The following is a 21,908-nucleotide window of genomic DNA, read 5'->3' as shown; positions in this document are numbered from 1 at the left end:
AGAAAGCCACTGACAAAACAAGTGGACCCTCTATTCTCTGAAGGCATGTGATCCTTTGAAAAGAAAAACTCCTTCACCCTGTTTTTAAATCCTCTCCTCCTATCCGGGGAACTACCAAACCTTGGATGACCTTGTGACATTTTTTGAAGTTTTTTCCTTCATTAAAAATAATTTTCCTCTTACAGACCTTTACATGTTATTTTATTTTATTGTTTTGTGCTGGCACATTGTTTGCTCTTTTATGAAACGGTCCTTAGAAAAAGTTTTGGAAAGGCTGATGTGCTCTTGTGCCTATTTGCAGGCCGACTATAAATAGTCTAGCAGCCTACGCATGCTCATGTTTGATTGGAAATTGCAGCGCCTTAAGTCAGAGCTGTGGGGTATCTGTCAAAGGAGGGAGAGAAACTTGTGAATGGTGAGTTTACTGAACAAAACTGACTGTATGTAAATACTGTATAGGACAGCATGTACAAAAGAGAGAGCATTACTTGCTGATGTTTGTGTTTTCATCCTCAAACTATAAAACATTCTTTATTCTGAAACTAATTCTAATTTATTTAACATAACTTTCTGTTTGTTGTATGTCAAGTTAAAGTCTTCATGTACTATTTGTTCTCTTTCAGATCTCTGTGGAAAGCCAATAAATAAGGAACAAGCCTAACTTTTTTTCTCTTGGAGAACTTTTCCCCCCCTTGAGTATTTCTTTATCTGGTGGAAAATGGGCTCACGGAGGACAACAGCACGCGCCTCTTTTGGCAGTGGAGGATCCAGCAGTGGGGAGGATATGAGAGCGAACAGCCGGCCTAACGGCTGCAGCTACATCTCTAACGTCAGGCCGGAGAACAGGTACAGACTCAACACTAACCCAGAGTGCTACCTGTCGAAACCACCACAGGCACCATGTTTCTCCTACTTCAAGACTTGACATGGACCTGTGTGCCATATTATTATTTTGTTTGTTGCCATGGGTCACTGGAGTTTAAATAAACTGTTGATTAAGAACAGCATCTGAGTTATGCATCACGTGCCCCATTTCACATCAAGCAGTACACTAACAGCAGCTTCTACATGGAAAGATTAGTTCATGGAACAAGATGTGGTAACCTTCATGTTTACCTTTTTAATGGTACCTCAGGTCATAGAAATATGTTATATAAACAATATTTTGAGTTAAGAATAATAATAGTTTTCCTTCTAGCCACTGTCACATGGCAGCCCTTACAGTAATCCTTCCAAAGTAACAATAGTCAATACAAAAAGGGGTTTATACTGTTCTTTAAGTGTTGCAGTATTTAGGATTACTGTCTTGTTTTGTTTGCTTAATCACAAGAATCTGCAGTGAAGTGTGTAACAGTAACCGTGCAATGACCCAACAAGGAAATGGATGTCAACATCAGACATGGATCAACTGCACGTCCTGTACACAAGCAGCACGATACAGCTCTTATAATAGGCATGTAAGCCAACATTAATTACAATTATTATGTGTTTTTTTGACATTTCTCACACATCCACATGGCTTAGTATTCTTGAACCATTCTATTTATGGTGATGTGTTTAATTTTTATGATTAATATCATATTAGTAGACTTCTTTAAGGACACACCACGCATCTTTGCAGAGGTCACAATAAATGTTTTCCCTTGTTAATTTCCTTTTTATGTGATCTGTGTAAGATATGCCTTTTATGTGACCTGCTTAAAAAAATGTGTAGGATATAGGAATCTAAGGGTGTGTTCACACCTAATAGTCCGCTCTCTGGTGCGCACCAGACCACAGTTTGTTACATTGTTTCATTTTTCAGAAGGTTCAGTTTGCGTTCACACGGGCAAAACTCAAACGGACTATAAACTTTAAACACAAGTCATGTGCTCGGAAATGCTGTTCAACCATTGGTCAGACATTAAGGGGGTACAAACGCAAATCCCGGCAATTTCTAGCGGAGCCTCCGCCATGGAGCATCGGCACTTTCGGCAGGTTATTCTCATGCTGCTGTTAGTCTGGAGATCAACAGACATATGATTATATAATCAGACAACGTTCGTTAAAAAACATTATTACATGGCTTTGTTGACTGTATACAGTTTGGCTGAAACTAACTGACAAGACAAGAGCGACAAGAAAACAGCGGTGCAGTAACGGGCAGAAACCCTCCTTTTTACGCAGCGGTCCAGACATAGACATCAGACGGCGAGACATATTCAGTTGCCAGTTACTTTGGCATTAGGGCAGGGATATCTAGATACTTCCCAAGGTTTGACATAATGAATTGTGCTACTTTTAAAGCAAGCAACGATTTTTTCAAATCTGTATGATTACGCTTCAATCACGCTTCAATCACGATTTTTTCAAATCTGTATGATTACAGATTTGAAAAAATCGTGATTGAAGCGTGATTGAAGCTCCTCAAAAACGCTATCGAAGCAGTTCCTGCCGGACTATTTTTCTTAGCGGATGCATGTAAATGTAAATACAACTATTTTTTAAATCAATAAAATCATTTTCTAAATCCACAAAAGCATTTCAATTAATATTGGGAGTCATGTCGTTACTTTGTTGAGAATGTGGCCATGTAATAAGCGGGATAATGTGCAGCAGCGCGGTCATTATGAGGAAAAGAACACCTTCATGCCGATCTAGATCCCTCCGCTTCGCGTCGGGCTCCTGATCAGCCTGTCGGTGTTCTTTTCATGCTTATCCATGAGAGACGTTCTGCAGTCTGCAGAGGAGGGAGTTTCACCGACGACAGGTGTTCTTACTTTTATGTAGCTGACGGAGAATTTTTACTTTACACGTCACTGTTCAACACTTCATTCTGCTTTACTCTTTAACTAAACAACCGCGGATGTCTTGAAAGACTCTTTCGCTAAAGATTTTTGAAGATATCTGCGTTCTTGTGACACGTAAATACTGTGCTTCCTATGTTTTGGTGCGGACTGCGTTCACACCAGCGATGAACCGCTCCAGAGTTCGCAAGCAAGCGCTCCGAGACCACCTATTTTAGCGGACCAGAGTCCGGTTGTTTAGTTCACTTCAGAGGTCTCGGACTGCGTTCACACCGACCCAAATGAACCGTACCAAGCGGCTAAACGCACCAGGGTTCGATTCAACCGGACTATATAAGGCAGGTGTGAACGCACCCTAAGTTTTTGTTAAGGATGTGATTTGAGGCATACATTACACTTTGTTCAGCACTTATTTAGATTAGGGCTGTCAAGTTAACGCGTTAATAACGCGTTAACGCAAACAAAAATTAACGCCACTAATTATTTTAACGCGATTAACACATGTGTATTTTTTGTCCTCGGCCGCCCCGTAGTTTCAGAGAGCATCAAGTTTAGAATACATTCTACAAGCTGATGCTGACAGCCCCGCTCCTGCTGCCCGCTTGTGGCAGACCACACTTCCACGCTCACCGGCAGGCACCGACTGGCCATCGGGAGGACCGGGAGGATGTTTGTATGTGTGGCACGAGCGAGCGAGGCATACCTTACGTGTATTGCTGTTTGTTACGTTCCCAATTGGCTAGGGGGAACAAAAGGGAAACGACACGACCAGAGTATAATTGGTATGTGTTACCAGCGGTTTATTTGTAACTGCAAGTAAGTAAAATGATATGCACAAAACAGCTCGGCCCAACAACGGGTCAAGCGGTTACTATCTAACACAACGGGTCTCCAAAAGAGAGTTGCCCAGTACTATACAGAAGGAAAGAAAATCTCACTTCTAAAGTGCAAACAAAACAATAAGCAAAAACCGGGGCTGTGGGAGAACACAGCTGGTGCGGGTCTACAGGTGCTAATCACCTGGATCTACGCAAGGTATATACAAGTACTGGTCTACAGGTGCTAATCACCTGGATCTAAGTACGACACACACACATGCTGGTCTACAGGTGCTAGTCACCTGGATCGAAGCAATATACACAAGAATGCTAAACACAACGCTACTACAATACACTGCTACTCAGTGTAACTAACACAGAGCCCTACTAAACACACTGCTAGGCAGTCTAACGAATCACACAGTATTGCGGTAGTATAGCGAGAGGCTTGAGGCGTCTGTCCCATAATACAGAGCCTCCAGAATGAGTCCGTGCCCGGCCTTTGTACTCCTCCCCCGGATGACGCGGCAGAAGCGGGCGGGGATTGGATGACGTCCGTCCAATCACCGCGGATGTTGCGAGGTCGGGACGGCCAATAACAGCTGATGGACTGCACACCTCATTCACATATACACACAAGACGGAGTTCACAGCACAAGGTGTAACAGCGGCTGTAACGCCCCCCCCCCCTTAAGACACAAACCCCACAGGGTTTTTGTGAACCAAAACACAATACACGACGAACACATCACTGGACAGGGCATCTGCAAACATGTTCTCTGAACCTTTCTTATGTCGGATTTGCAGGTTGTAGTCCTGGACGATCAAAGCCCACCGCATGAGACGCTGATTGTGGTTGTACATGCGGGACAAAAAGACAATGGGGTTATGATCGGTAAACACTGCGACCGGCAAAGAACTGGACCCGACATAAACCTCAAAGTGCTGGAGAGCTAACAACAAAGCAAGGGTCTCCTTTTCAATGGTAGAGTAGCGAACCTGATGTTTGTTGAACTTACGGGAGAAATAACACACAGGATGATCAACTCCATCCGCATCCTCCTGCAGTAAAACAGCACCGGCCCCCACTGCACTGGCATCCACCTCGAGTTTGAAGGGTTTAGCAAGATCGGGAGCAGCGAGCACAGGAGCGTGACTCAAGAGTGTCTTTACACACTCAAATGCATGTTGGCACTCAGGGGTCCAAACGTAGTCCACCTTGGGACTTATCAAATGAGTTAGGGGTTGGGCTACAGTGGAAAAGTTGCGGCAGAAACTGCGGTAGTAGCCTGCCATACCGAGGAAACGGCGGATGTCACTCCTGTGACGGGCACCGCACATTCAGCCACCGCAGTAACCTTAGCTTCCACTGGTCGGACTTGGCCTTGCCCAACCTGCTTCCCTAAATATGTGACAGTAGCTTTACCAAACTCACATTTGGCCAAGTTCAACGTAAGCGACGCCTGTGCGAGCCGGGTGAATACCTGCCCCAGGATCTTCATGTGCATCTCCCAGGTGGGCGTGTACACAATGAGATCATCCAAATACGCGTTGCAATTACTTATTCCTGATAGGACCGTAGTCACCAATCTCTGGAAAGTAGCAGGAGTGTTACACATAGCCTACCGAAAGCCATGACTGTGTACTGCAGAAAACAGTCAGGTGTAGCGAAAGCGGAGATTTGTGAGGCACGGTCCGTTAAAGGTACCTGCCAGTAACCTTTAAGCAGATCCAATTTACTGACGTATTTAGCAGACCCTAAGTTGTCGATGCAATCCTCCATTCTCGGCAATGGGTAGCAATCTGTCACCGTAACAGCATTCACTTTACGGTAGTCCGTGATAAAGCGCGGAGATCCATCAGATTTAGCTTCTACAAGACACGGAGAGCACCATGGACTAGAGCTCTGTGTAGCTAAGCCATTAGATACAAGGTATTCAGCCTCCTGTTTCATAAGCGCGCGCTTGGTCGGATTGGCACGGTACGGATGTCGTTTAATCGGCCTCGCACCTTTTACATCGATGTCATGCGTTATCACATTAGTTTGTGTCGGCACATTATGGAAAAGGCTCGGGAAACGATCCACCAACTGCGTTATGTCATGCTGCTGCCCTTCCTGCAGATGACCCAACGTAGTTGGCAATGTCTTTACCATCTCCGACTTACATAACCGAGCACCCGGCTGGTGATGTGAACGCATCACCAAACCGTCATCAGATGGGCCGGAACTATCTGTAACAATTAACGCGGACTCAGCTACTCTTTGATTAGCCAAGCCGGCCGGCGGACTATCAGCGGCGAGGTGGGAATGGTAGCGCTTTAACATATTAACATGACAGACGCGCGTTTTACGCCGTCTCTCTGGAGTACCAATAACTTAATCCGTGTAACTGAGACAATCTCAGATTTCGTACGGGCCGAGGAATTTGGCGGACAGCGCAGCGCCGGGGATAGGCAAGAGTGCGAGGACCTTGTCACCTATTTCAAAGTGCCTAGGGACAGCAGCACGGTCATATTTATGCTTCATGACAGCTTGTGAAGCGGGGAAGGACGTCTCTAGCTTTTGCCGCTGCTGTCATGTGTGCCAGGTTGTCCCGGACGAGCCCCCACGTGTTACATTCCCAATTGGCTAGGGGGAACAAAAGGGAAACGACACGACCAGAGTATAATTGGTATGTGTTACCAGCGGTTTATTTGTAACTGCAAGTAAGTAAAATGATATGCACAAAACAGCTTGGCCCAACAACGGGTCAAGCGGTTACTATCTAACACAACGGGTCTCCAAAAGAAAGTTGCCCAGTAGCCTACTATACAGAAGGAAAGAAAATCTCACTTCTAAAGTGGAAACAAAACAATAAGCAAAAACCGGGGCTGTAGGAGAACACAGCTGGTGCGGGTCTACAGGTGCTAATCACCTGGATCGAAGCAATATACACAAGAATGCTAAACACAACGCTACTACAATACACTGCTACTCAGTGTAACTAACACAGAGCCCTACTAAACACACTGCTAGGCAGTCTAACGAATCACACAGTATTGCGGTAGTATAGCGAGAGGCTTGAGGCGTCTGTCCCATAATACAGAGCCTCCAGAATGAGTCCGTGCCCGGCCTTTGTACTCCTCCCCCGGATGACGTGGCAGAAGCGGGCGGGGATTGGATGACGTCCGTCCAATCACCGCGGATGTTGCGAGGTCGGGACGGCCAATAACAGCTGATGGACTGCACACCTCATTCACATAATACACACAAGACAGAGTTCACAGCACAAGGTGTAACAGCGGCTGTAACACTGTTGTTAGCATCTGGTGCTAGCTAGCTGCGCTAACGGATATAAGGAGCTGTTTCAATGAAAACAGGAGCGACATTTCGCCGAGCACTTGACTTTATGCAGGTAGCCAGACAGTGGGACATTGTACGAAAAGTCAGCACACTAAGCACGGATAGTGCGCGCAACATGATTGCAGCGTCTAGGCAGCTCCCGTTCGAGCATATGCCTTGAGTTGCACATAGCTCCAACGATCCATCACAGTGTCTCTCTCCAGTGTCTCTCTCCACGTCTTTCTCACGTTTGATCTCCATCTGGCTTTGAATGAAACATTTATTAGCTGCCTTAATCCTCAGCATTACTGCTAAGAACTCCAGTGGCAATCAATGTGATCCTCATGTGTCCGTTATTCCCTCATGTGATTCTCTGGACACTGGGATGAAGGCCGTATGGACACACACACACACACACACACACACACACACACACACACACACACACACACACACACACACACACACACACACACACGCACGCACGCACGCACGCACGCACGCGCACGCACACACACACACACACACACACACACACACACACACACACACACACACACACACACACACACACACACACACACACACACACACACACACACACACACACACACACACACACACACACACACACTGTATTGTATTATTGTATGAGAGGTTCCAGGTTGAATTGAGGCGAATATTTGTAATGTTCAGAGGTTGTTGTGTTTAATATTCATGAGAATATTTGTCATTGTTCAAATGATAATAAACACACATATAAAGCATATTTGTCCACTCATATGTTGATAAGAGTATTACAAATTTGAAAAATATCCCTCTAAGGTACATTTAGAACAGATAAAAAATGTGCGATTAATTTGCGATTAATCGCGATTAACTATTTGAATCGACTGACAGCCCTAATTTAGATACATAAAACTACCATTAGCAAGGTGGGGATTTAAATCTCCAGACGTTTAAATACAATGAGAATTTACAATCTGTTTCCTTCTCTTTTAATTATGTTCAGTCCTAATAAACTAGCTCCACAAGGCTATAACCACCATTTTCCCAATCCAAAATGTCAATTCTCTTGTGAAGCGGCTCAAAACATTTGTTATCATCCTTTTTTTGGACTGTGGGTGATGTGACTATGTTGCATGTTTGTTTCTGAAATATATTTGTTTAATGTTTGACTCATTTGGTCCTTAAATAAACTTCAGAAGTATACTGCATGTTTTTCTGAAGTGGTTGTTAGGGTTGAACTAAGACAACCGGATAAATCACTCCAACCAATACTGTTGCCCTTAATTCTGAACACAGAAAAAAAACACATAACAATAATCAAAGATGTACGTAATAATATTAACATGAAAGAAACTTACAGCTTTACTGACCATCTCTTTTGTCTTTCACAGGAGCACACTCTGCAGTATGATGGCACAGTTAACTGAAGAAACACAGCCCTCCTTCGAATTGACCCTCAAGTCAAAAGCCGTGTCCGAGAAATGCAATGTGAAGTTCTCTTGTGTGGTGACAGGTAAACACAGCCTCACTCTTACACTTTGCAATACGTGACACGACTCTTCATAATCTAAGAATATGTAACAATAATACAACAACAATATTGTAATCCTCTATATGCATTGTGTCATTCATCTTTAGCACCTGAAACATTTTCAAGACATATTATTTCTCGATGTATCTGCATTTAAAGCAATGGAAACTATCCGCTACATTTTTTGCTCTTACAGAAATTGTTAAGAAATAATTTGTTTTAATTCCTTTTTCTTTTTTTTCTTCAGGAAACCCTACTCCTCAAATTACTTGGTATAAGGATGATGTGCAGTTAGACAGATACTGTGGCCTTCCTAAATATGAAATATTCCGCAATGGAAAAAACTATTCCCTACACATTTACAAGTATGTATGTTTGGAAACACTGATTTCATATCAAAACTGTATTAGCCTCAACCAACTTTAAATAAAGAAATGTATAACATTGCACAGTGGCTGTTAAGATTTGTGTGAACTATATATCCTTATATATTAAAAAAAAGCCCTCATTGTAAAGAAAAGTTTGTATAGTGTTTTATCTTTATCTTTCTGTGATGAAGTAGTCTTGCCTAAATTTAGTACGACTTTTAATGAATAGCTTATCCCCTGACAAGAGCTTGGCTAATACTGCAGTTTTACCTCGTCAGCAATGTTTACTTTGCTTTCTTGCAGGGACCAAATTGCTCAATATAATGCAACTTAAATTGGCTTTTCTTTACAGTTGCACTGTGGAGGACGCAGCCATATACCAGGCCTCAGCCAGCAACACTAAAGGCATTGTGTCCTGCTCTGGGGTTCTGGAGGTGGGCGAAATGAACGAGTACAAGATCCACCAGCGCTACTTTGCCAAGGTCAAGCAAAAGGCCGACAACAAACGCAAGGAAGTGGAAGGTAAAGAAAACCAGGAGCCGATTCGAACCATCAGTCCCGACCGTACAGCGAGGAAGCGCCGCTCCATAATGGACACCTTTCTCAGCACGCCAAGCTCCTTGGAGGATGAGGGCAATGAGGAGAGCAAACAGGCTCTAACTGAACAGACTGAGGCCAGGTTACATGAGGCAACTGTGAAGGAGATGGAGGAAAAATCAGTCCCCATCACTAATGGCACAGTGTCTGCTGTATCCAATGGACAGACCGTCAGTGAAAACGGTAACAAGAGTGGGGCAAACATTTATGACTTTGCCCCGAAGAGTTTTACTGCACCGCAGACAAAAACTCCCTTTGTCAGGAAGAAGATTAAAATGTCCAACAGTGCACAAGAAGAGCGGGCACCTGAGGAGAGAACCGCAAAGGAGGAGAACATTACCCCTGTAGTTCTGGCCTGCACAGAGTCAGTGCAGTTTAAGGGGATTTCAGAAGAGTTCATGGAAGTAGAAAACATTGTCAGTTCATCAGTTGTGGATGCAGTCCCTAGAAAGATGGCACAGGGACATCAGAAATCAGAGGAAGTATTGCTTGCTGACAGGCATTCAAAGAATAAAAGCGTACGTGTTGAGGTAGCTGTGCCTTCAAAGAAGGAACAGCTGTGTCTTCTAAAGAAGGAACAGCTTACTGCCTCTGTACCTCCAGCTGCTCCTACATCTACAGGTCACAATGTGTCTGGAGCTAAAGGCAAAAAAGATGCAAAGCTTGAGAAGGAAGCTGGACGCAACAATCCAGAAAAAATATTGGAAATGCAAAAGCGAATTCCTCCCATCACCTCAAAACAGAGACAGTCAAGTCCTACAGCACCTCCCCGGAAACATAGAAACTTAGTTAAGGGGAATATGTCTAAAATAGAACCTCAAACAGTCATGGATGTTGACAAGAAGTCAAACACTTCCATTGCTGGATCTTTAGCACGTAAAGAGATTGAGGCCATAAACGCACCGTGTGAAAGTACGTCTGCTTCACCTCAGCGTCCATGTGAACAGGCTGGAGATAAGTTGTCTCTGAAGGAAACAGGCCCCTGCCAGAAAAAGATGTCTGTATCTCAGCCAGCGCAGCTGAATGAGGTGAGTGAGGCTTTTCGCATGAGCTCATGAGTGCTTTGTGCTGCCAACCCAGGCCTCATCAGTAGCTATTTATAGCTTTTACAAATATGCCCTGCTGTGTGACAAGAATTAAATGACGCACATGTTGACAGTTGCAACAGGTAATGGTGTTGCAATTGATATTGTTAGTGAAAGGTTGGACAGTTGCAGCATTTCTTAGGATAGGATATATTTTGAACATTGATAAGCAGATTTTTTCTTAAGTAATATGTTAACATTTTGGGAAATATGGTTATTTGCTTTCTTGCATTGAATAAGATGAGATGATTAATAACTTGAACTTTGGATAAAAGCGTCAGCTCAATGAAATGAAATGTAATAATGTATGTCCGTTAAATCTAAAGCATTAGAGTACAGCTAGCAGAAGAGGGCTTAATTTAGCATAATTACTAGAAACGGGGAGACATCTAGCCTGGCTGTGTCATAAGGTCATTTTGCTTTTTTACCGTGGTTTATGAGCTTTAGAGGTTTTGATAGATTTTTCTTATATGGAAATTGAACTGAGATCACTTCTGTCAAGATTCAGTGCCTTATTACAAATGATGTGAATCAAATTGCATTTTGCCAGCAGCTGCTAAGGCTAGGCTAAGCTAGAAGCTGCTGGCTGAAGCCTTACTGTACATAAAACAAATCTTAAATATTAAAAAAAATACTTTTAAAGATATGAATCAGAATAGCATTGATCTTTAAATAAGTGTTGTTCCGCAAATGTCCAACAACTAACAGCTTGAAGTGCAATTGAATGGAGGTGTTGTGGTGACCTGCTTGATGATGCAAGTGCATGTGACTAAATGAAGTTATTTATTATTCTATCAGCCCATGATCTCATGGAGGGTCATTTTGCAACATCCCAGATCAACACTTGTTTTGCTATAATCATAAATCTTTATGTTCCATTGCTTATGCAATAGTACTGACTCCAGCTGCTGGCTGAATACTGACGGCATTGCAAGCTGAGAAAAAAACACTGCACAGCTGAAGCACCTCTTAAAATTATTCACATTCCTTTCTGGCCACATTTAAACATAAAATAGCAACCTTGTGAATAGGCGTCACAGTGCCAGAATTAGTCTGAAGCGTGGGAAGGAAAACAATCAGAAAAAAGCAAAAGATGCAGATATTTTTAATGAATTTTATATTGACATTGTAAAGCTCATACCATTTTTTAGTTAGAAATATTTTGAGTTTTTTTTCAATTGCTTTTTAAATCAACAAAGGGCCTAAAAGAGACCCATGAGCTATATCATACGGTAGCTTATCTCAGCCATGAAGGACTGACATATGACACAGGGAACATCCCGTGCTAATTTAAAAAGAGTTTCAATTTAAATGCAGTCTTTATAAGGATATGACGCTACACAAACATGGTTGTATGGCTCTGGTGTATGGAAGAGAGCTGTGTAACATGCTTATGTTTCATTATATACCAAATATAGCACACTACTACGCGGTTTTTCTCAATCAGGTTTTAGTGAATGCCTGTATATGTATTTGGGGTCAAGATCCTTTGATATGTGAACATATTTAAAATGTGAATTTAAAGAAAGTAATGTCCCAAGATTTGTTAACAAGCTACAAACATTATCATGGAAGGTATTCCATTTTCTTAAACTTTAGAGTGATGTAAACATTTCAAATAGACCAGGTGATGTATATGTCTTTTGTTTATCACTTAGGTCTCTACATTTATTTTTGCTCGAAGGTCTTCCCTTTCCATTCTTTATATGGTGTTGGTTACGCTGTTGCTGTTTATAACATTATATGTGCTTATCCATGTTCTGCATAGCCGGGGATAAAATAATAAGTATTTACAGCATGGAAATCTCTGCTTTTATTTTGCCTCAAGGTTAAACAGGTCCATACAAAGAGGAACAGGAATGATGCACCTGTCAGCCTTGAGCTTCCACATAACAGGATGGACATGCCTCGACCACAAAAGACTCCATCAGAGAGAAAGACCACGACAGATGACATCCAGACCCCTTCCGCGCACTGTGGTGTTCAAGTAGCAATTGGCAAAATGACACAGGACACATGGGATCATTCCAGGGGATCAAATGAAAGCCATACAGTCCTTATTACAGACGTACAGAAGTCACCCTTGAAAAGCACCTCAGGGTGTAACGTTTCTTCCAGCGTCGAGCAAAGCCAAGCTGATACAGCCATAAAAACTGTTGAAGGGACAGAAATACAAGTTGATGAGAAGGTAAAACATAACGAGGCAGGTAAGTTATTGGCACAGTCTGACAGCATGGCCCCGAATGAGAAGATAGATGAGATGGAGACTGAAAGGCCTACTCTGCATATGACTGAACACACTGGAACAGAAAAGCCCAAAGATGCAGCAGATAAAGACTCTGATGTCCGTGTTGGGGATGCATCTAATAAAGAAACAGAGAAGAATGAACATTTATTAAAAGTGGCGGAGGAAACTAGTTCAGCATTACAGAATTTGAAGTCATTTATAATTGAGCCTGCGATCCAACTCCTTACAAAAAGTCCAGGAAAAGCAAATATATCAGAACTCCAAATGAAAGATTTACAGGAAATTCAAGAACCTGTAACAAAAATCATATCTGTAGCTGAACTTCTGAGATCACAATTAAAAGCTCTTGACGCCACATTAGCAAATTCAGTGACCACCATACCAGTCCATGCTAGCGTTTTACTAGGTCCAGCTACAGCGGTGACTGAAAAATGTGAGGAAATAAAGGAGAAAGACAGGAAACCAGAAGTAGAGAAGTCAATGTCTGACAGGAAAAGTGAGACACATGATGATAAACCTCTTAGAACAATAAAGGAAACTCTTACGGAGATTTATAATCTACTAAATGAAGAAAATCAAGGTGAACTTTCCCCGCCTGTTCAGGCTTTACAGAAACCTCTTTCAACCCCACCTATCTCTGCTGAAGACACTGGCACCACTAAAGAGACTACAGGACTTCATAGTGATAACAAGTATAATGAAAGTGTTATGGACATTTGCCAGGAACTTGCCGCTTCAACTCTGGTTCCTCTGAAAGAATGCCCAGTTGTTTCCGTTTGTGGGAGTGAAAATTACAAACACGAGTTTCCTCTTTCGACATCTAATGATGAACCGACCAAAAGACTTCCATCCGGTACTGTAGGTTTAGAAACTGGGACTCCACTTGCAGTGAAACCTATAAAGGCCAGTAGTCAAGAGTCGATTATAACAGTTTTGGAGAATGCCAAAGGTAAACCTGTTGACGGCAAAGACATGGGAGTTATACCGAAGTTAACAGTAGAATCGAAACCCGACAGCCAAACCAAAAAGACGATTTTAGATACAGAAGATCACAACACAACAAACTGTTCTTTGCACAGGGAAAAGGTTCCTACTAAAAGTGAACTTGGCACAGATACAAAAGAGAATAATATTAACATTATTCAGCAGGATAGCTCTATGGTTAAAGAAGTTCGAAGGACTGACTCCTTGGGCAGTTTAACTCCTCAGGCTAGTCCATTATTAAAGAGAAGAGACTGTGTTTCTCCCATTCCTTCTGCAACTCCTCAAGAGCTGGCCTCTGGAGCCAGACGCAAAATCCTTGTACCCAAGACTAAATCTGAGGAGGCCTCAGAGGCCACAGCACCAGTTGATATCCAAACTCAGAAGAAGGAAGGTCCTGCTGAGAGCAACAGGCTTTCTGTAAGTCCTGTGACTCTCTCTACGTCTCCAAGCATGTCACGGCGGTCACCGCTACTTCAGATACCTGGTGAGCAAACGCCTCCAACAGAGAAGCGTTCTCCCCTCGTGAGCAGGAGGAAGATGGTGTCTGAGACGCTGGCACCAAGTCAGCCACCTAAAGAGGAGATCCACACCCAGAAAACTGATGGGAAACCTGCAGAGAAGGACAAGCATGACCCATTCAAAGGTAACATTTCTAACATTAACACATTTGAGTATCGTTTTAGGTGCATTGTCACCGGCAGTTTGAGACATAGGCAACGGATACCATATAATATGCATTGCACATATCACACTTGGTGATTTGCTTGATTGTGTCGTGTCTCTTTTCCCTGCAGCTCCTCAAGTTATTCGTAAGATCAGAGGTGAAAGCTTTGCAGACGCCTCGGGACACTTGAAACTGTGGTGCCAGTTCTTCAACATACTTAGTGACTCTACAATCAAATGGTACAAAAATGAGGAGGGGATTGCTCAGATTAAAAGAAAGTAAGTTTCCATTGTAATAGATGTTTAGAAATGTAGTACTTCCTACAATGATTCTGTTTTGTGTTGATTTAAATGATAAGTCTTAGCAAGAATAACAGTGTTTGTTTGTTTCTCAGTGCAGGGGATGAAACCCAGGTCAATCTTGCCATTGTTCAGGCATCATGCATAGACTCTGGTGTTTACGGTTGCACAATCACAAATGAGTATGGGACCGACTCAACAGACTTTCTGCTTAGTGCAGACGGTGTGTACTTTTGGCTTATATTTGGCATAGAATGAAAATGTTTCCTTGCATTTCTTGGACTCAACATATCTCATGCTGTGTCCTTTCTCACTGTGTTGTAGTCTTGGCTGGAATGTCCCTACGTGAGGACCTTGGTGGTAAGATGAGATTTTTCATGTTTGGATCATGTCTTTCCTGGGTCAGAGCCCAAATGCTTTTCTGACTGACATTCTTATATTTGTCTCTATGCAGTTGGTGAAGAAATTGAAATGACACCCATGATATTCAGCAAGGGTGTAGCTGATTCTGGCGCCTGGGGTAACAAATTCTTTGGGCGTATAATGATGCAGGAATCACATATTGGTAAAGGCTGTTCTCATAAAGTCTGGAGGGCAAAAGTCATCTATGGTCTGGAGCCTGTGTTCGAGTCTGGAAACACATGTATAATTAAAGGGCTCAACCCTATCGCCTATGGAGGGAAGGCAGAAAGCTGCCTTATCGACAGGAACCTGGACATCGTCAAGCAGGTATGTAAAAAAGGTTTGATTTAATAAATGTTTTAACATATTTCATTTGATTAACTAACTAATCCAGTTAGTCACGTGTCATTAATTGCCACCCACATAGGATTACATAGGCACTGATCAAATATAGATTAAATAAACATACTGATGTACATTGAGCTTACTTTACTGGCTATTCTCCAATGTTCGGCATACAGGAGTGTAAAATTCAGAACCTGGTTCGTGAATACTGCAAAATCTTCTCGGCAGAGGCAAGAGTGATAGAAAACTTTGGGCCATTACTTGAGTGAGTATAATCAGTTTACTCCCCATCAAACATTAACATCCTCTTGAGTTTTATTCACGATACAGGGATCATTAAGCCGCTCTAAAAACCATTACATCTTTTTCCCACAGGGTGCTGCCAGTCTACCTGATGTACCGACCAGCAAACACTGTCCCTTATGCCACAGTGGAGGCTGACCTGACAGGAGTCTATCAGAAATACTCTGTCCTGGATGATGCAGGCAGATTAGACACAAAGTCTGGCTCTGAGGCGGGGCAGAAGTGCTGTGCCCTGCAGCACTGGATCTTTCAGTGGACCAGCGGCAATCTGCTAATCTCTCGGATTGAAGGTATGACACATGAATTTAACGGAAACGTGAAGTTTCTCCCATTTTTGCTTACGTTTAAAAAAAGGTGCTTTTGGACAATAACACCTTCTTTATGTACCTCCTGGTCCAACACACAACAAACATGTACCAAGTTAAAATCAGCAGCATATTGAACTGAAGAGGCAGTGAACATGCAAAGCGTCAAAATTGATTAAACGATTAATCACCATACCATAACTATTTTTGGCAATAAGGGGAAGCATGGGGGTTGAAGATGTTTGTACTGATCTTAAGATGTAACCTTCTCAAAGAGGCATGAGAATATTTAATGCCATTACACAGGATTCGTTATGCAGCAATATATTTATGATAAGACGAGAACACAGCTTTCTACCTCATTTCAGTGCTCATGTAATACTGTAACAATTCATGCTTCATGTCTGACACATTTGAATATTTCACCTGAACAACAGAAAAATAAAGTAATTGCACAGTGTTGTTTTGCAGGTGTTGACACCAAGATCACCAACGTTGGAATTTCAATCAAATCAACAGGGTTTGTGTTTTCTCAGATTGATGCTCATTTACAGGTAATTTCCATTCATCCTGATCACGACTGTAACATTTGGCTCTGTTGTGTCTCACTGCAGGCATCACGGTCTGCCTGTCGAAGGGAATCCCAAAGTTTTTGAGCAGTTTGTCTCCCAGCACCAGTGTAACTATTTCTGTGGTCTGCTCAGCCTGAGGTCACTAAAGATCATGGACTCTTTGTTGACGCCAACCAAGCCCAAAGGCACCAAGAGCCCGTTACTTCAGCGTAAAATGGCTGGTGGCTCCAACAGCCCTCAGACTGGCCGGAAAGCTGCTGGCAGCCCCAGACTGCCCCGGAAAACTGAGCAAGATGGAAGGAATACCCCCACGAAACAAAAAGCTGCTGACATGCCCATAGCTGTTAAGGTGGAATAGAGTGATTATCTCTCAATTAGACAGAATGAGTCGCAGAATTTGTTATGGAAATGGAGGATTTCAAGTTTTTTTTTACCGTCACGCACATGTACACTGCACATAGAGTGATATTTTGTCTTTGCACTAGCCCCGTAGAAGTACAAGGAGCAGTAGGTACTACTACACCACCCTGGGATTCATGTTGGCTGCCAATGTCTTGCTCAAGAGCACCTTGATGAACTGGCATCTCTCTGAGTACTATGCACACTCCCCACTCGGTCCTTTTCGGGACTTGAAAACTCGACCCTCCAGTTTCAGAAGCCAAGTCCCTACCGACTGAGTTAATGCCGCTCAAACTGCTGAGAAAAACCCTTCAGATATGAGGAAAAGATGAATAAATAGCATGACTTAAATATTTAATCATAACGGCCACCATTCCTTGCCTTGATCACTTGGTGTGGATTGACGCCCTCACGTGTTGTGGTGTTTGTTAGTGTATCTTACATTGAGCCTCAATCCACAGTGTAGCAGCAGCAAGAAGTAGCTTTCCTGGGTTTGTATTCATCGATCCATGTACCATTGAAGGTCACAGATTGTGAATCCCAATCTCAGGTCACTGTGTTTGTACTAAATAAATGTGCAAGAAAAACATGTTGAACTGAAGTGGCATTACATGTGTATTTTTGTATTTAAGTTTAATTAAGCACAATCACTTTTGTAGTCACCGTTGTGAGAATGTAGGGCAGTTATCATGTTACTAGAACAGATACACAGTACAACCAATTTTAGGCTGGGAATAAACAACCTCATTTTTTCCCAGGAATGTATCAAGCTAAATGTAGCTTTACATGACATTGTTGTACAGTGGCAAATGGTGCTGTGGTCTTATATTGTAACCTGTCCTGTTTTCTTGCTGTTCTACATTGCACTGCATTTTTAGAAACTGCACCTTTGAATGCAACAGGCTGTAAAATAAAATAACATTTGTGAAAAAATAAAATGATTGAATTTGATAGATTACGGCTTGTACGTTTGAATACGCTTTGAAAGTGCATGACGTGCTTTTTAAATGTTGAGTGTCACTCTTAATAGATATTAGCATATTATAGAGTGGACTGAATCACTGTAATGAAAGCCACTCAGTCTATCTGACATCAGCAGTCACTCATTATCATATCGTCTAAAAAGAGAACCCAGTGTTATCTCAGTGACTCCTCTTATCTGAGAGGACTCTTTTCTTTCTGACATTCACTTGTTATTTATAGCATTTCTATGCAAAGGATTGCATAATTGGGGCTGATTCCTTTATACAATTTAAGTAAAGTAACACTTAATTTTCAGCTAAATGTTCCCATGGTTTCCAGCATTGGAAATAATTTGTTTTCAAATAATTTGGAGTTAGAACAATAAAGATTCAAAATAAATGCAGCAACTTGATGAATATCTAAAAGAACATAGTCACGTTTAAAAAACGTTTTAACCTTCTTTTTGCCATTGCATGCGTATGAGAGCTACCACTCAGGGGCACATCAGATTCCTTCACATATAGTAGAGAATGAGGTGTTGCCCGCAACCGTTTACAGAGTGAAAGGCTAACTTCATCATGATAATCATTTGTGACTCCCAGTCATTAGTGAGTCATCGTTTATGTAAGCAGGAGCCTCACGCACAAGTGTGATCCGAGCCGGTAAGCTAATTGCACGCTTAACAAATAAAGTTCACTTAGTGTCACTTCTGATGTTGTCCAGAAGCATGAGAGGGTCACATGCTGTCAACAGAAGGAATAGCAGACATGAGTTGCACTGCTGGTTTATATTTCTAACACGCTACCTTTCTGTTGTATCTGTAAGATATGTGTGACATGTGTTGGCAGCAGGACAAGAATAGAAGCACTAGCACATAAAATAATCCCTTTGCATTAAAGTTGTGCCCTTATAGCCGCAATTTGTAACGCAATTCCCTAAAGGCCTGTGCATGATATTAGTTTGAAATGGCATTTGCAGACTTTGTACTGCGTTTAACTAATTTTGTAATGTGGATACATGCTGCGTATTTCACATGACGACTGAATTGGAAAATGGAAAAGATTGGTCCTATACAAGACACTCCTGCCACCTACTGTTAGTAGTCACGTTGGAGTTTAAATATTTACTCTCTGATAAGCATAGGGCAATGACGAACCAGCAGGACAATATAAGGGTATGTACATTTTTTATAACAGAAATTGACAAGAAAATGTAAGTATTAATAGAATACGTAAATGGTAATCCATAAATGAGAGTGACAAATGATTTTATTTTGGAAATGAACTTGTACCCTCTCACAGCGCACCATGTTCACTTTGTAAAATCAAATCTCATCACATTGTCAGTATCTTTGTCTATTAGAAAAATCTAATTTTTCGGAGAGGAATAATTTCAGACAATGAGACAAACCGTAATTCGAACGAGTTTCATGCAAGGCGTTACAGATATAATTATGAGCAAAGTATGGAAATTACAGAGAAGAAAATGCACTGGCACAGCTCTTCCTGCTGCTCTGAGTAGCTCTGACCGAATGTTATAAAGAGCACTGGATCATTCGCAGTAATCTCGGCATTAATATCCATGATGAGGCGCAGCAAATGAAAGAATTGTTAGTCCCCCACTGTAGAAATATTGTGTGTACATTTAGGCCTAAGTAATTGACATATCATTTAATAAGACATAATGTTGAGTTAATGGGAAGACCTCCCACTCAGGGCCCAGGTCTTTAAACACATTAAACACGTTTGTGGTCTCACATTCAGGCTCATTGTGGGATGAAAAACCATGCTTAACATAAACTATTTTATTACATTTGATTGTTTTGACAGATGTTATAGAATAATACCTTCACATTGAGGCAGACATTATTGGTAGATTGAGAAAGCAAAGTTAGATGAAAAACTGATAACATGAGAAGTGTGTAATCTCTTACAAGCCTGCCTGTGATTCTGACCTCACATTGTTGTGCCCGACTGACCTCAATTACCATTGGCTGGCCAGGGAGGTTGTGACCATTTATATGAAAATGATCATGCGTTCATAAATGCCACAGACTAGTTGGCATTTGAAAAAAAGTTTTATCTTCAGTCCCCCAAAAGCCCCAGACTGCCCATTGTCTCAGAGCCATCGCTAAATTGACTGTCAGTGCAGCGTTAATCTACCATATCACAGCAGCCAGCTATTGCTGACTACAAAACAATGACCCTCTGATGTATATCTCATGCTATTTCCTCTCATGGGGTAACATAAAGGCTAAATCTGAATAATATGGGTGTTGTCTAAATGTTGTATGTCGCGCTGAGCAATTCTCCTTTCAAATACTGCACAGGAAGATGACGTGTGGAAACAGGATTTAACAGTGATCAATATGCAACTAAATGAAATACAAATCAGTTCAATTATGTTAGCATAAAGCTTACTAAAGCCACAAGATGTGTCTGTTATATACATATCTGCATGTGAAATCATTCCAGATATTCCTTTTCGAGAGGCATCGTTGACAATCTTTGAACAACCTTAAAGGTTTTTAATGTAACACTGGTAAGTTCTCTTGGTGTGATGTACATGTGTCTTCATTGTCAATCACCTCACAACTACCGCCATGCTCTGCTTAGAGGCGGTTTCAGTTAAATTGTTAAAGGATTTGCCGTGACCACATCCTTTGTAAGATGCACAACACATGTATTGCTGAGATGTGAACAGATCACAACACATTTTAAGCTGTAAACCCATCATAAAGAAACTCTGGAATTCAGCCTTGCGTACAGACTTCTCACTCTCCTGTGTTGGTTTATGATATAGATTAAGCATTTATGCAAGTATGCATTTACACAGAGTTACATATTGTTCATTCAAGAAAATAAGGCGGTGGTGGCGAAGTCCATAGGGACTTGGCTTGGCAACTGGAAGGTCACCAGTTCAAGTCCCGGCAAGACCAAGTGCTACAGAGTTGTCCCTGAGCAAGGCACCGTTCCCTAAACTGCTCCACGGGCACCGTTCAAAATGGCAGCACACTGCTCCTAACACTAGGATGGGTCAAATGCAGAGAAAAAATTTCCGCACGGGGATTATAAAGTATATCAAAATCAAAAATCAAAATCAAACAAAAATTGAATCGAAAGCACATGTGTCAAACTCAAGGCCCGGGGGCCAAATCAGGCCCTTGGTGGATTTAATTTCGGCCCACTGGATAATTTCTAATTACTATTAGATCTGGCCTGCCGGTATATTGCACACATACCTTCACTCAATCCTGAGGGTTTCCTCAGCTCAGAGCCTGAGCCCAAACATTGATGAACTTGCACCCAAGATGAGATGCCAAGTATCTGCTTGAACTAGCATCACAGAGCAGCACACTGAGTTTAATGGATGTTTCCTTCTGCACTTTCTTTCTTGCGACAACAGGGCATGTTTGGTTTTTTCTTTGAGGGAAATTGTTTTTTTTAAGCTGTTGTTGGCCTGTGGAAAAATGTAATCATAAGAAATGACTCTGCAGATAGAGCCATAAGAAATGTAATATGTGCAATAAGTTCATTTCAATAAGTTTTGCAATAAACATTGAACCAGTCCGGCCCTCGACTAGTACCCATTTTTTATTTTGGCCCACTGTGTATTTGAGTTTGTATTGACACCCCTGATCTAAAGAGTGCTTTTAGGTCACACACTGCCCAGGAGATGCAAGGACATTAATGAATAACTGAACTCATAGTTTCTGGGAACTTGACATCTGCTGTTGTGGTATCAGAGCACTTGGGTAATCATTCATGTAACACATATTTCACAGAAAAAAGTTTTATTACAAAATCAGCTCTAAAATATTTGATGTAATTGATGCCCTGAGTTGGTTAGTTTGAAAGATTAGATCATCCATGACAAAATGAAGATTATACTTTTCAGAATACTCCTTG

At 41.8% G+C, this 21,908-nt stretch overlaps 1 protein-coding gene across 1 annotated transcript; it reads left to right on the top strand.

The window, feature by feature from the left end:
- The first annotated feature begins 286 nt into the window (after positions 1 to 286).
- On the top strand, positions 287 to 17,988 carry LOC117440083 (alpha-protein kinase 3-like). Its single transcript, XM_034076318.1, has 14 exons — positions 287 to 415; positions 624 to 846; positions 8,327 to 8,448; positions 8,714 to 8,831; positions 9,187 to 10,459; positions 12,345 to 14,391; positions 14,543 to 14,690; positions 14,807 to 14,934; positions 15,036 to 15,071; positions 15,166 to 15,440; positions 15,635 to 15,723; positions 15,834 to 16,051; positions 16,538 to 16,586; positions 16,681 to 17,988. Exons 2-14 carry the CDS (start codon positions 719 to 721, stop codon positions 16,994 to 16,996), a joined length of 4,947 nt encoding a protein of 1,648 aa, XP_033932209.1. The 5' UTR covers positions 287 to 415; positions 624 to 718; the 3' UTR covers positions 16,997 to 17,988.
- Positions 17,989 to 21,908: the final 3,920 nt, after the last annotated feature.

This window comes from Pseudochaenichthys georgianus, chromosome 3 (genome assembly GCF_902827115.2).
Source record: "Pseudochaenichthys georgianus chromosome 3, fPseGeo1.2, whole genome shotgun sequence".
Lineage (NCBI taxonomy): Eukaryota > Metazoa > Chordata > Actinopteri > Perciformes > Channichthyidae > Pseudochaenichthys > Pseudochaenichthys georgianus.
The sequence above is the reverse complement of the archived record's forward strand: the minus strand, read 5'-3'. Positions and strand labels throughout refer to the sequence as shown.

Coding starts and splice junctions, on each gene's coding strand:
- LOC117440083 (XM_034076318.1), top strand. CDS start 719: ATGGGCTCACGGAGGACAACAGCACGCGCCTCTTTTGGCAGTGGAGGA. Junction 8,449..8,713: donor GTTCTCTTGTGTGGTGACAG/GTAAACACAGCC, acceptor TTTTTTCTTCAG/GAAACCCTACTCCTCAAATT. Junction 16,052..16,537: donor GCTAATCTCTCGGATTGAAG/GTATGACACATG, acceptor GTTGTTTTGCAG/GTGTTGACACCAAGATCACC.